Source organism: Sciurus vulgaris (genome assembly GCF_902686455.1).
Source record: "Sciurus vulgaris genome assembly, chromosome: 9".
NCBI lineage: Eukaryota > Metazoa > Chordata > Mammalia > Rodentia > Sciuridae > Sciurus > Sciurus vulgaris.
This window is the reverse complement of record NC_136469.1, coordinates 3,980,519-3,994,313: the sequence shown is the minus strand read 5'-3', so window position 1 is coordinate 3,994,313 and position 13,795 is coordinate 3,980,519. Positions and strand designations below refer to the sequence as shown.

At 35.2% G+C, this 13,795-nt stretch overlaps 1 protein-coding gene across 12 annotated transcripts in view; it reads right to left on the bottom strand.

Annotated features, from left to right (window-relative positions):
- The window catches only part of BLTP1 (bridge-like lipid transfer protein family member 1), a 191,708-nt gene that overhangs the window by 125,105 nt on the left and 52,808 nt on the right, over nucleotides 1-13,795 (bottom strand). For all 12 annotated transcript variants that reach the window (XM_079153382.1, XM_079153390.1, XM_079153387.1 and 9 more), the window contains 6 exons: nucleotides 13,526-13,643; nucleotides 8,437-8,592; nucleotides 8,071-8,168; nucleotides 6,396-6,574; nucleotides 6,143-6,249; nucleotides 4,817-5,025 (listed from right to left, as the gene is read on the bottom strand). In XM_079153382.1, the coding sequence (XP_079009508.1) occupies nucleotides 4,817-5,025; nucleotides 6,143-6,249; nucleotides 6,396-6,574; nucleotides 8,071-8,168; nucleotides 8,437-8,592; nucleotides 13,526-13,643 (867 nt within the window). The remainder of the gene's footprint in view (nucleotides 1-4,816; nucleotides 5,026-6,142; nucleotides 6,250-6,395; nucleotides 6,575-8,070; nucleotides 8,169-8,436; nucleotides 8,593-13,525; nucleotides 13,644-13,795) is intronic.

Sequence of the window (13,795 nt, the reverse complement as noted above, 5' to 3'; positions counted from 1 at the left end):
CTTTTGTCCACTGCTAAAAAACACAGCTACAACTTGAAACCAGCTTGAAATCTTAACCCTTCCTAAATCCGAAGCATGCAGAAATTCAAGCACAAATATAAAGGAAAATAAACACTGAGCTGTATCTTAAAACACCAACATAAAATTTTTACAACTAAACATGAATGTCTAAGCCTTTACTGTTTATTAAACTCAAAAGAATTCAGAACAGGAGTTATCATGAAAATCATTTAGATCACATTTTTAAAGAGTTACAAGTGCTAAGGGTCTTTTATGAGTTACTACATTTGCAACTACTGAATATTAAGAAAAAAATGTACTTTTAAAATTAAAGCTCCTTTTAAAAGTTAGCTTAATGTTATATGTTTAATGCTGTGTGCCCAAGTTTTTGTTTTGTTTTTTAAAATGTTAATTACAAATATAAGGGGTTAATTTCTTAAAGATACACACAAAAAATTTACCACAAAGATAGCCAAAGTATAAGGCAAGTGGTAGTACATCATGGCAAACTATTATGATATTTTAAGTTAATGTGCAAACTATTATGGTATTTTAAGATTAATATAGACAAATATTTACAAGCACAAGTAAGACTTTTATTTACATTTTATAGTAGGTGACGTGAAATTAAACTATCTTCAAAATAAACTAAAATAACACTGGAAAAAAATCAATGATCTTTAGAACTGGGAAAATGTGTTTTCTGTCAAGTTTGGCATGTTTGAATTTAAGAATGATAAACTACATTTTCTATTTACTTCGGAGTTCTCTGAAATATTATTTCCCAAGGATATTTTATTGAGTATCAAGTAGTCTACTTCAAGTAACAGAAGACAGCCATGTTTTGCCAATTTAAAAGTTCATACCCAGTCATACTCATTTCTCAAAAAAGAATTATCGACAACAGGTTAAAAGGTCACAGTTAATAAAATCAGAGAAGCAGGCGGAAAGGCCTTACAAGTACCCTCTTCTCTAAGGTCACTTTTCTTTTAAAAAAAAGGGAAACTTGGAGCCAGGCTTCTGTTCGAGACTACTGACTATTTTTAAAACAGAAAGGACGAGTGCCACATACGCCCTTAACCCCCAGTTACCAGGTGCAACTCAGGGACCTTTCCCGTCCTCCACTAACGAGAACCATCACGAGCACGAGTCCAGCCAGGACAGCAGTCTGAGTGTGCTGCTGTTCAACCCTGCCTGCGACAGGAGAAAAGACGCCAAGTCTAACAACATCTGCCACACTGTCCACGTCTGCAGAAGGCCTCCCAGCTCCATAAACTCCTCTCGGATTTTAAAGCATGTTTAGTACACATTCTTTTTCCAGAGCTCTTTGCAACGGTAACAGTGGGGTGACCTTTTGCAGCCTTCATCAGTTTCTTTCGTGGATTTTAGAAATCATTTTTTCAAATATAATCTAACAAATAAAGTGATTTTATAATTTCTTCATGTTTAATTTTGAGAACAAAGTAAATCTCAACAAATTTTCACTCTTCTAATTTCATTTTTTTATCTATATATGCATTTCATCATAGAAACATGAAACAATACACTACAAAAATGACACACATAGATACAAAATGCCTAAATTCCAAAACGTTTTGAAATCCTAACACTGATACCGACTAAAACCTAAGTTACAGATTAAAACAAATGCCCTTCAGCATGCTTCGTCTCTAGGTCTGGGAGCCACCCTTCCCGCTTTCATGAGTTCTAATGGAAAACCGCAGAATCTCAGAGCAGTGATTCTGATGAATGTCACCACCATGGAAGTCAGGATGAACCTCCTGAGACTGCTCTGGCACACAGCAGAGAAGATGCCAGAAGATGCCCAAGATGACAGCAAGGGAAGAAAAGGAAGAAATGAAGGGAGTGCCAGAAGCAGCTGGCTTGGATCAGGCTCAGAGACGACTGTACCACAGGGAAAGCAAGTACTTCTGGGAAGCAAAGTGAGAAGGTGTCAGGACCCAGGAAGAAGAGTGTGAGTGTCCGGAGCCACAGACCACAGGAAAGGAAGTGTCTCATGGCCTATGAAGAGATCAGCGACCCTGAGGAAGGAGACGGACTCTCCTCGGGGATGTGACCTGCCAGTGATGAAAAGCAAAGTGGGGTGACCTTTTGCAGTCACAGGCATGGCTGTGAACTCCTGAACTCCTGATCATCGGGTATATCAGCAAGTGAATGGAAGGACTGGCAACATTAAACATGTAAGTATCATTTGTTCTAACTATATGTTATGTATTCCATCAGCATCGTTCTTGCTAGGTGTCCAGCAGTCTGTTCGATATTAGAGTTTTATTGAGCAAAACACATAACTATAACGCATATATTTGTTTCTGTAACCATGTGCCAGTCTTCAAAAACAAGTATTGTCAGATATTCCCTGCACTGAACGGCACTACCTTTCCTTTGCTCGAGGTGGGACTACCAAAGATGCAGGTGTTTAATTTCAGACATTTTCCTCTACATTTACACACACAGAGGGTACCACTATGGGCACCTCTCATCTGCTTTTTCCCACTACTACCTTATCTGTCTGGACAAGTCCCCCTCAATCTGTTTCCAGCTCAGCACATACTCCATGTTGCAAACTCCCATCTTTGGTTCACCTGCATCAGTCTCCAACAATTAATAAATATTTGCAAATGTTTCCCTTAAAAAAATAAAAAAGTAAGAAAGGGAATTTAAGGTAGAATAACATCACTGTATCAGCATGATGCTAAACTTTAAGGTAGGCAAAGTCAGAAACAAAAAAAAATTTACACATATTCCTTATGAAAAGCACAGAGTTCTTTGGGCTAGACAAATTTTCTGCCTATTGTTTTAGATATATATTTAATATGTATGTCAAATTTTAAATTTTAAAATTTGCTTTGATAGTTTATACAAGTTCTACATTAATTGGATGAATGCAAATACTAACACATTCTTAAGCATAACCAACTTTTGATACTACTAAAAAAATATATATCCAAACGTAATGAACTATCGACAGAGGCCTCATTTGTAGAGAAGAATATATAAAGAAATCTAAATGGAGACATATATGTTGTTCTCTGTCTTTTTATTATAATCCTCTTATTTTTGGTAACTATGTATCACTATAAAATTTTTTAAATAAAAAACTGACAGTATGCACGTGGCTATGCAAAAACAAAGCTAATACCTAACGAAATTCAAATCCTGACACCATACTGCAGCTACCACTCTCAGCCTGCTGATTCAACCATTACTTACATTAATGAAAATATAAATCAGCCTCTTCAGTGAGATTCGAGCTAAATTTGCATTTTAATCCCTTAAGTTATTCATGGGCAATCCCAAGAAAGTCAGACACTGGGAGAAATACGTGAAGAATATTTTAGGTGAAACAGTGGTCATAAGAAAGAAAACACTGTAATGTATGCATTTCTCCCTTTGAGCCCACAAGATGTACTCCTTCAGGAATCTCCTTTTTAAATGCTAGGGGAAGAAAAGGTAACCACCAAAAGCTCCAGGTTTCTACAAATATTATCCACATTTTCCCTGCATCTTAGAACTTATGTTATCTGATGCTTTCTAACAGTTTTTAGGAATATAGTTACTCAAATGATGACATTCTGCACCTCAAATCCAAGTCAGCTAGTGTTTTGTCCAAAGAGCCCTTACTGACTGACACACTGTTTCTTCTCCCTATTATTGTACACTGTGGAATTCCTTATTAACTAAGTATTCAATATCCAAATCTCTGCAGCTGTGAAACTGCAACAGGATACAAATAAATAACCACTATAAAATTAGGCCCACACAGACATCCCTCCCATAAGTAACTCTACTGTTTGTGGTGTTTTTAATCTGTCCTTGATCACAGATATAAACATCCAATAGTTCAATGAAAATAAAAGCAAAGAGAATGTGCAAAATTCTGGAGAAAAGTAAAATTTTGTGAAATTGGTGTTAAATGATGTTGGAAAACCACTCTCCTCAAAGCTTCCAGTGATAAACAAGGGCCTAGAAGAGTTACCAGAAAGAAGTGCAAACCAACAAGAACTGCTGAGACCCAGGGGAGACTTCTTTAAAGTGTGGTCTGAATAATGAAAGAATTAAAGTGATCTCTAGAAAACAGGTGAAGTCCTCAAATATTTTTCTAAAAATAGCCTCTCTTAATAATCATGCTACACACATCAACCTTAAAGTGCTATCACACTGTGCAACCACACAGTTTCAGTGGAAAAATTAGGCCAAAATGAATCGACAGTGGATTTAGTCTTTGCTCTAAGAAGTGGTGTATATTTATTCAGAAACCAAATTTAGCATGCTCTTGCAATAAACTTATTTTCATGGATTTGCTTTCATTTTTAAAATAAAGATCCAAACAAATCTTGGCTTATTATTTATCATGAAATGTTATCTTCTGTTTCTAATGGATTCACTTAAAACAGACTTTTCATAGTGAAGTCAATCTTTCTCAATTATTCTCAGGTAACAAGCATTACTTCTGCTGTGTTAGTTACAAAGTGTTAAATCTGTCCATGTAGATGTCAGACATACTGTCCAGATATCTGTTACCCCTCTACCTGTTTCCTTGAAAAAATAAATGTCATCTTCATCTGTAGCAACCAGCACCACTGCTGGCACAACAAATGCTCAAACTAAAATCCACCCGACTGAGGAGAACTGATTTTAATAACGGCAACAGATTCCAGCACCCAGCCAGTCAAATACATCGTTTATCCTCGACAATTCAAATCACCCATCAGGCTACTGTGAATTCACCCTAATTTTCATTTAGAATGAAACTATTTTGCCTATTTAAAAATATAGAAGTTCTCTAAAATCATACCTTTATACATAAAAAGGAATTGAGCAGAGGCCCATAGAGAGTTATCTGAGAATCTGGGGAAAGTTCCATTTCTACATGAAGTTTATCAGGTGGAAGTTCTGAGGGGTCAACAGGGGGGCGTGAAGAAGTAGACGGAGAGGAGACAACTCTCTCTGTAGTCTTCTGGGCTGGTCTTAATACTGATAGCATTGTTTCTTCCATTTCTGACACTGGCATAAATTGAGAAAGAAAAAGAGAGTAATGTTTGAGGAAGGAGAAAAATAACCTCTTAGAAGTCCTTTAAGGCAATATTCAGTAAGACATAATACTTAGCAAATGTAAAATCAAATAACCTTGATAATATCTATAGTATATACTACAAACAGACCTGAAAGATCAAAAATTAAGAAAGAAAATAAAGAATAGACTTGGAGGATATCATGCTAAGTGAGATAAACCAATCTCAAAAAACTAAAGGACGAATGATCTCGATGATAAGCGGATTAGGACATATGGGGGTTAGGAGGGGTTAGCGTTAGGGTTAGGGTTAGGTTTAGGGTTAGGGAGAAGGAGGGTGGTAAGAATGGAGGAAGGAAGGACTGTATAGAGGGAAAAGAGGGGTGGGTGGGGTGGGGGAAGGGAAAAAATAACAGAATGAATCAAACAACATTGCCCTATGTAAATTTATGATTTTTAATAAAAAAAAATACTAAATCATCTAAAAAAAAAAAATACAGGGTGACATTATCAAGCCACCACAAATATGAACAACTATTAACACTATTCTTTGAAACTTAACATGATGGAAAAATAACAAAGAAAATATCACTTGATTCTTGTTCTTATTTGCACCTCAGGTAATAAGGCAAATTACCTTCAAGAAAAGATAAATTATGTTAAAGTTGTCAAAATGCATTGAAGAAATTAACATTTTACAAAATCAACTGAGGCATTTCAATTTAGGCTTCCTAAATACACAGATTCTCACACACTTTGCTTCCTATTCCAGCTCTGCTGCTTCTGATGTAGCAGATCTTGAGAAAACGACTTGTCTTTTCTGAGCATATTTCTTCAACTTCAAGTTCAGAATAATATCTACCTCACAGAGCTGTGATAAGGATTAAATGAGATAATTTAAGCCAGAAGACTACTTGGCCCAGTATTTGATTATACAGTAAATACTTGATAAAAGTTAGCTATATTCAAAATTATTTCACAGATTATAAATTTATATAATTATTTTAGAATAATAAATACACTTCCTGTTTTTTATTTTTTTTGTATTTTTAATGATTATCAATCACAATAACAGCTATTTCAAAGTATAAATTACATAAAAGCACTTACATGATTGTTTCAATTGTTCGTCTGCCTTTTGGGGATAAATTGGATGCCATGTATAGTCAATTGTAAGTAGGACACTTGGGACAGTCCAGCACTCAACCCAACCAGCCCTATAAAGAATAAGAAAGTTTCGGGTCAGATATTTGTTATACAGACACTAGTTACAGGTAATGAAACTTTATAATTATTATTTAAAAGAAGAAATGGCTCCACTTGTAGATACAAAAGACTTGGGTCGCTAACTGTATGTACTCACTTTTCCTGAGTAATATTGCGCCATTTTGGTTTAACTGTTTTTTGGCCACTCTGACACTCAGCAGGAATACCAGCATCATGACTCATCTTACTTGGGTGACAATTCTTTACCAGCATAAATAATGAATATTTACTAGGGTGGCAATCTGGTAGAAACAAATGAAGATCAACATCTTCTCCCTAAAAAACAATACATAACATCCCAAAGTAATAAATTCAGTACATACATATGTTAGGTCCCTATCTAAAGCCAAAACTATAACAATCTTAAAAACAAAAGGGAAACAAAATTTAAATGATAAATGCATGGAATAAGGTTTTACATGGTCTACAACCTAAATTTTTATTGAAAAATAAAGAAAAGAATAGAGAAAGAAACAGTATAGTTTCCACATAACAGTAAGTAGACTTGTCTTTCATGGTGACCCGTGGATATTTTATCTGAAACTCACTTTCAGGGAGGAGAGCTCACTAATAGAGGCTCAAGTGGAATATGTTCTGTATTCTTCATAATTTGAAAAGCAGTACTGAAGCATCATTCAAAAGCTCCTGTGTTAACATAGGAATGTACGGAGGTGAAAAGGTTGGACTTAGAGAGCTGTAACATAATCTTTTCTTTCCAGTTTGAAAGAAATGACTGGTTGATAAACTAGGGCAAGGTTGAAGGAGGTGGCATGCCCTGGAAGAGGGCATCTGCCCTGAGTGTCTGTCTGTCTGTCTGTCTCTGTCTCTCTCTCTCTATCTCTCTTTCCTCTGCCAAGCCCTTGGGCAACAATGCTCTGCCTTGCTCAGGCCCAGAGCAATGGACTCAGGTGACCATGAACTAACCCTCTGGAACATGAGTCAAAATAAACTTTTCCTCCCTTAAATTGTTCTTCTCAGGTACTTCGGCCACAACAACACAAAGCTGATTAATACAAATACCATCTCCTTTAATTTTTAATAAGTCTTATTTCCTCAACTGACTTTTAATAAGTCTTAATTGCATACTAAAAGGATCATCATTAGGTTTCACTTTTTCCCCTATATTGCCAGAGTTCGATATCCAACTTGGCAACTCACTAGCTACATGACAATTTATATAAACTCTTTTCTCTTTTTATAAACAATTTATAGATTGTTTTCCAATCTATAAATGTAGGTAATAGCAACAATTATCTCATAAGTGTTGTTCTGAGAAGTAGATGAGTTACTACAGGGAAAGAATTCAAAACAGTACCTGGCACTTGGAAAATGTGTATTAGGCATTAACTGCTCCTATTATTATTGCTGGTACTTTTTTTCACCATAACCAACATTAATACAACTTATCCCTGATTGTCCATACTCTAAAATTAGGTCCTCCACAAAACTGAGCTGAGAAGTACATTAAGGCTGCCTTTGAGATACAGGGAAGAAAGGAGCTTGTGGTTATTCTTCCTGAATTCAGGGTTAAAATTAGGAATCAAATACAGGGAAGCATCTGGAGATTTTTTTTAAAAAATTGGTCAATTTTTTGGAGCTGTTAACTACAAAAAGAAAACAGCAGGAACTCTATGACACTCAAGTTAGTGGACTCTGGAAGAACACGGAACACCTTAGGGTGGCAAGGAGACAGGCAGGGGAAGGTGAAGGCAAGCTCTGGGGAGTTACACTAATAAACCTGTGGAACAGACAACACATACAGTGATACATACTCTTAAAGAGAACTTGGTGTTACATGTTGCTGGAACAAAGTCCGTAAAAGGCAAAGAAAAATCAATGTTCAGGGTTTCCCCACAGGCTGCCAGATACACTAAAAAAAAAAAAAAAAAAAGTAAATTTACTTTTAATGTCAATAAAATTTAAATGTAAATATTGCTTTAAATGCATACCTTAACAAAACTACACATAAGACACTTAGTCCAAAGCATATTCTGAAATGGTCCTGAAAGTTTCACAAGATAATGGGGGGAGGGGGTGACAAACAACTCTAGTACCTATTAAAACTACAAAATCAATACTAATTTTCTTTGTTGTTATATGTCAAAATAAAAATATTTATCCTAATTTAAATCTCTTACCATTTTCCTGTTGTTTAGTGGAACAGTCAATCCAATTGTGCTGATTAGCAGCCCAAATCATTTCAAATTGATGAAACATGATTTTAAAATTCCATGTATATGGAACAAATGAAAAAATGTCTGGAGCACTATCACTCGACCAGTCTTGAATTAAATCTGAAAGAATTGGGGTACAAAATAGAAAGTTAAGTGAAATTTAGAAAATAAACATATACAATATAATACCAGTCAAATGAATTTCTCCTTTGTAGCTAAAAAGAACTTTTATATTAAAATATTTTCATAAAATTCACTAAATGAGTTACTAGTCAATTTCAAATTAAAAATTGTATTTATCTTTTTCTCAAAAAAATTTAGAAAATAGAAAAAAATACTGTTGCCTGATATTTCATTACCCAAACAATCCAACACTGTAAATACATTTCCTTCTAATCATTTTACTATATGGCTTTTTATACTATACTATGTTTTGTGCTGCTCTTTGACTGAAAAATACCTTCTCATGTTAATTTACTCACATTTACATAAATTTCATATTAATGGTTCATTAAAGAGATTAATCTTGTAAGATCTGTTTTCCTCACTCTTGGACACTTAGACTCTAACTTTTTGTGTTACATATACGGTCAGTGTATATTTTTGTGCAAAGTGCTATACATTAGGAATGTTCTCAGTACAGATTTCAGAAAGGGCAAGGCTGTTACAGATCACAGAGCTGCTTCCCAAAAGAAGTGAATCAATCCACTTATGCTGCTACCTGAAATGCATGCCTGCTTATTTCTTCATAGCCTGTGTTGCATCATATTTATTCCTACCTGTGTCTTCCCCACCCCCCCGCAGGGGGTAGGGGAGGTAGGTAGGAGGTCTTGCTATTTCATAACTGAAAAATAAACTTTTAATTAAATTTCCTCATTACAAGTATAGTTGAACATTTTTAATGTTTATTCACAAAACAAGTATCTACTCAGTATTGAACTGTGTGCATGGTTCTATACGCACTGTGACTAAAATGGTGAATACAACAGGCTAGGTCTTCTTAGAATTTATAATCAATCATCATTAGTTGCTGATAGTTGTGTTTTAATTTTGCTTGTAAAATTGTGTTCATACACTTTGTCTATTAATCCTCTGGTACCTTAATGTTTTTCTTTTTTTTAACTGAAGAAGCAAAAGCTCTCTCTATGAAGATACTAGCTCTGATCGACACAGTGGTTTCCACAACTTGTTCTTTTGGCCTCCGCATCATTTATATGTACTGTACACTCCCAGCAATAGTATCTCCTTCCAGAGGTGTCAGACTCATCTTTTTTTTTTTTTTTTTTTTTTTTTGTTGTAATTATAAGGGCATGGAAAAAAAATATAGTTTTGCTCTAATTCAGTCTAATCCTTACTTCTCAGTGCCACCATGCCAGGCTAGCCTGGCTCTAGCCCACTTTCTAACCTTATTCTTGAGCATGGTACTGAGGTGCTATGGCAATATAAAATCATCTCTGGAATTAACCAACTCCATGGTACAAGTTATCATTCATCTGTCTGGTTTCCTCACTTTTCTCCCTGGCAAAGATTTACAGTGTAGTACTGTTACTCAAATCACTTATCCTGTCTAAAGTAAGTATAGTAAGCCCTCCATATCCATGAGTTCTGCTTCAATGGATTCAATCAAGCACAAGTCAAAAAAAATTTTTAAACACTTCATCTGTACTGGACAGGCACTGAAGTTGTTTTGTCATTATTCCTAAATAATACAGTGTAACATTTATATGGCATTTACATGGTTGCTAGGTATTCTTAGTAGCAGCGATTTAAGAAAGATATGTGTAGTTTACATAAAATGTTTTTATGTAAGCTATTTGAGCATCCACAGATTACAGTACCCACATGGGATCCTAGAACCCACCCCCTCTGGATGCCCAGTGATGACTTGCACTGCTTTCATATCCTCTCTGAAGGAAAAGAACCACCTTTAACATGAGCATGAAACTGCACAGGGTCTGCAGTCCAAAAATGGTTCTTAAATGCCTCTTCCACTTACTAGCTTCATGAAGTTGGCTCAAGTCATTCAACGTTTCTATGTTTGAATTCCTCATTGTTCGCTTAGGGATAACAACAACATCTATTCACTTTTAGAGTCACGTGAAGAGATATAAATGAACATGCTATGTAAATGACAAGATACTATGCAAATCTTTGTTAATTATTGAGTTCATTTACAAACACCATTTTGGACCTGAATCCTCATCTTTATTTTCTTCAACCACCTGCAGATGATAGTGATTTCCTCTGTGCTTAGGTCTCACATGCATTTATTAGCTTCACCATTCACACCTGCCCATGTCATACATACTGTCTCACATTGTTTCATTTGTCTATGTCTAGTGCACATGCCAATGAACTTGAGAGTAATAATATAAAATAAGAGATGTCCTAAATAATAGACCCATAATTCTCTGTGGGCGGAGTTGTTTTGAACCAGTAGAATATATACTGATTACATTTATCTGCTTTATGCTATTAGTTAAGAGAATGAGATGTAATTGCTAGTACACAGAAATTCAAATAACCTACTATCTCAGGAAACCAATGTAATTTTGTAAAGTTACTTGCCAATTTCTATTTTAACAAATCTTACTAGTATTTTTTTCCTTTAATAACAACTGAAATTTTATAATGGTATTAGCAAATTTCTGTGTTAATAAATCTTAATTTAATAACCTGTTTAAAAAGTCAACACATCATTCCATAACATAGTTTTCATATCATACGATTTTTACAATATCCTTATTGGTAAATTTTAAAACTATGGTGACAAAATATTTTTATCAGGAACCTCAATAAGCACTTCAATATGCATTTCTCTTTCACCAAAAGCTTCTTTCATTACTAGGTGGACTTACAAGATAATCTAAGGAGAAAAAGGAAACACATTGTTGGTGACTACCCTCCTCAATTGCACAAGAAGTTCAGAAGCTATTAAGGTGGCCAGCTAAAGGTTCACCTGAAAAACCCACCAACACTGACATTGTAGTAAATTGTTAGGTCAATACCACATCCCATGAAATGTCAATCACCTGGTACAAGAGCTTTGCTCATAGTAAATCAGTCAATTTCAGTATTCCTGGAAGAGCCTTTACTGTATGCATGACAGCTATCACTTCTGATCCACACTATTATAGTTCCTATTTTTTGCTCATCCAATACTCTGAGGAGAAAAGTCTACCTCACTGATAAGTGAAGTGGCATGGGAATGCTGTCAAGAAACAGGCATTCCCTCATACTAGATGGTTTCTTAGAGATGGATCAACAGAAACAGCAATTCCAACACTATGACCAAGTATGCTCACTCTAAGACTAAAGCAATATTACTCCATAAGAGTCATCCTATCTCAGAGAATAAAATCATATCATACCTTTAAGAACAATATAATATGACCAAATATTAGAGCTATTAAGTCTGGAAGATGAGAATCTAAATGGTGATGATGTTTATTTTTGTATCTTTCAATATATTTTTAAATTTCTTCAAGTGAATTTTAGAAAAAGATAACCAAAAGAGTGAATTTCAATAAGTGAAGAATAAAAACTGGAGTCACAGAAAGAAGATAATTTATGGAAAATCTCTTATAATTTAGGAAATGCATACTTAGCTATTTAAAAGTAAGTAATACTCAGTTTACATGAAAGTGCTACTACAAAAGAAAATTTTAAAATCATGAACGATTTATACTTCTACTTTTAGCACTGCTAAAATCTGAATATGTAAAGTGTCTAAAGGAAAAATAAAGTGAAGAATTAGTATGTGAAAATAGAACCTATTTTAAAAGATCCCAAAATTAAAAACTACAAAACAAGAGGGGAAAGGCTATAGTCAAAGCTGGCTCACATAACAGACTGAATCAGACGACTGAGCTGGACGCACGCAGCTCAAACAGCCTTACCAGCTGCGTGGCCCTGAACAAACTGCTTCACCTCTCTAATTCATTTTCTCCGTCTGTAAATAAAGATAACAATAAAATTCATCTCAGAGTTTTTATGAGGACTTGCTTATGTAATAGGTTCAAATGCCTTAAGACATTTTTTCATAAATGTGAACTGAAGTATTCACTCAGTGCTCAGGGTCACTTGCAAAAGTTTAACTTGCCAGGCCCTCGCAAAATTTCTACCTGAGTAGAACACTCAACACTGCCTCAAGCCTTTGGAAACAGTAAAAAATCTAGCAAAAGCAAATTAAGAGTGTCAAGTTTTATTCCTATTTCACAAATAAGGAAACTAAAACACAAGGGTGAAGTAATGTAGCCAACATCACTCTGGTAAGTAATGTCAGGACAGGACCACCCACACACAACGCCTTAATGGCCACCACACCCCAACACCTAGTGGCCCTGGGCACAGACCAGACATTTGTAATTGACTGATGGGATAGGTGGGTGGATGAATGGAACAAACAGTTAAGCAAATATCATGTTTCCATGGGGTCACCATCAACCCTGGCAAATGAGATCAACCCTGTGGAGTTACTTCTAGAAAGATCAATAAATGCTACTTAGTTTTATGGAGTAATAACTATCACTCACAGACCAAGACTACATACTTTGTCATTTAAACTCACGAAATATGTATAGGTAGCAAGAGGCAAAGAATTTTTTCAACTACAGATAGTATCCATTTAAATGCCAATGGAAAAGGTGAACAGGGACTCTAAGAATAAAAATAACATATTTGTCTATTTGAGGTTACTATAGTACACTGCAATAATTAAAATGAAACAATGAAGTTATACCAATGTCTAACTGAGAAAGACAAAGAAACTGATTCAACAACCTCACCTTAAAACCTCACTGGCTGATACAAAGCACCAGACTAAACTGAGGTTTCATTTCTTTCAAAACTCAATTTTGGGTTTTTTGGTTTTTGTTTTTTTTTTTTTCTTATTTGTGTTAGAACACAAAATGCCTACTATACTTAAATTTTCCCTTTTATATTCTCAGCCTAAAGTTACCTGCAAAATAAAGATTATGTCATTGAAGTATGTATATTGAATTTAAAAGTAAAATGAATACAAATAAGTTGTGATATATTTACTAGAAAATACCTGTAAAGAAGTTCTTCTGTGCAAAGATGAAGTGGTAGGTGGCTTTATAAACTTCCAGTTCACACTGCCATGTCTGTGGCATGTTCCATACTCGCGGGTAGCTGGCGTTGATGTGGAACTGCAGAACCAATGTTAAGCAGCAGCGTTAAAGCTTGACATGTGGCACTGTGGCACAGTCGTGGAAATGGAGGCTCACACCTGGTGAGTAATTAAGCTTTATCTTCCTACTGAGCTGAACAGAAGGTCCCTTGGAGATTTTAATATTGCTGT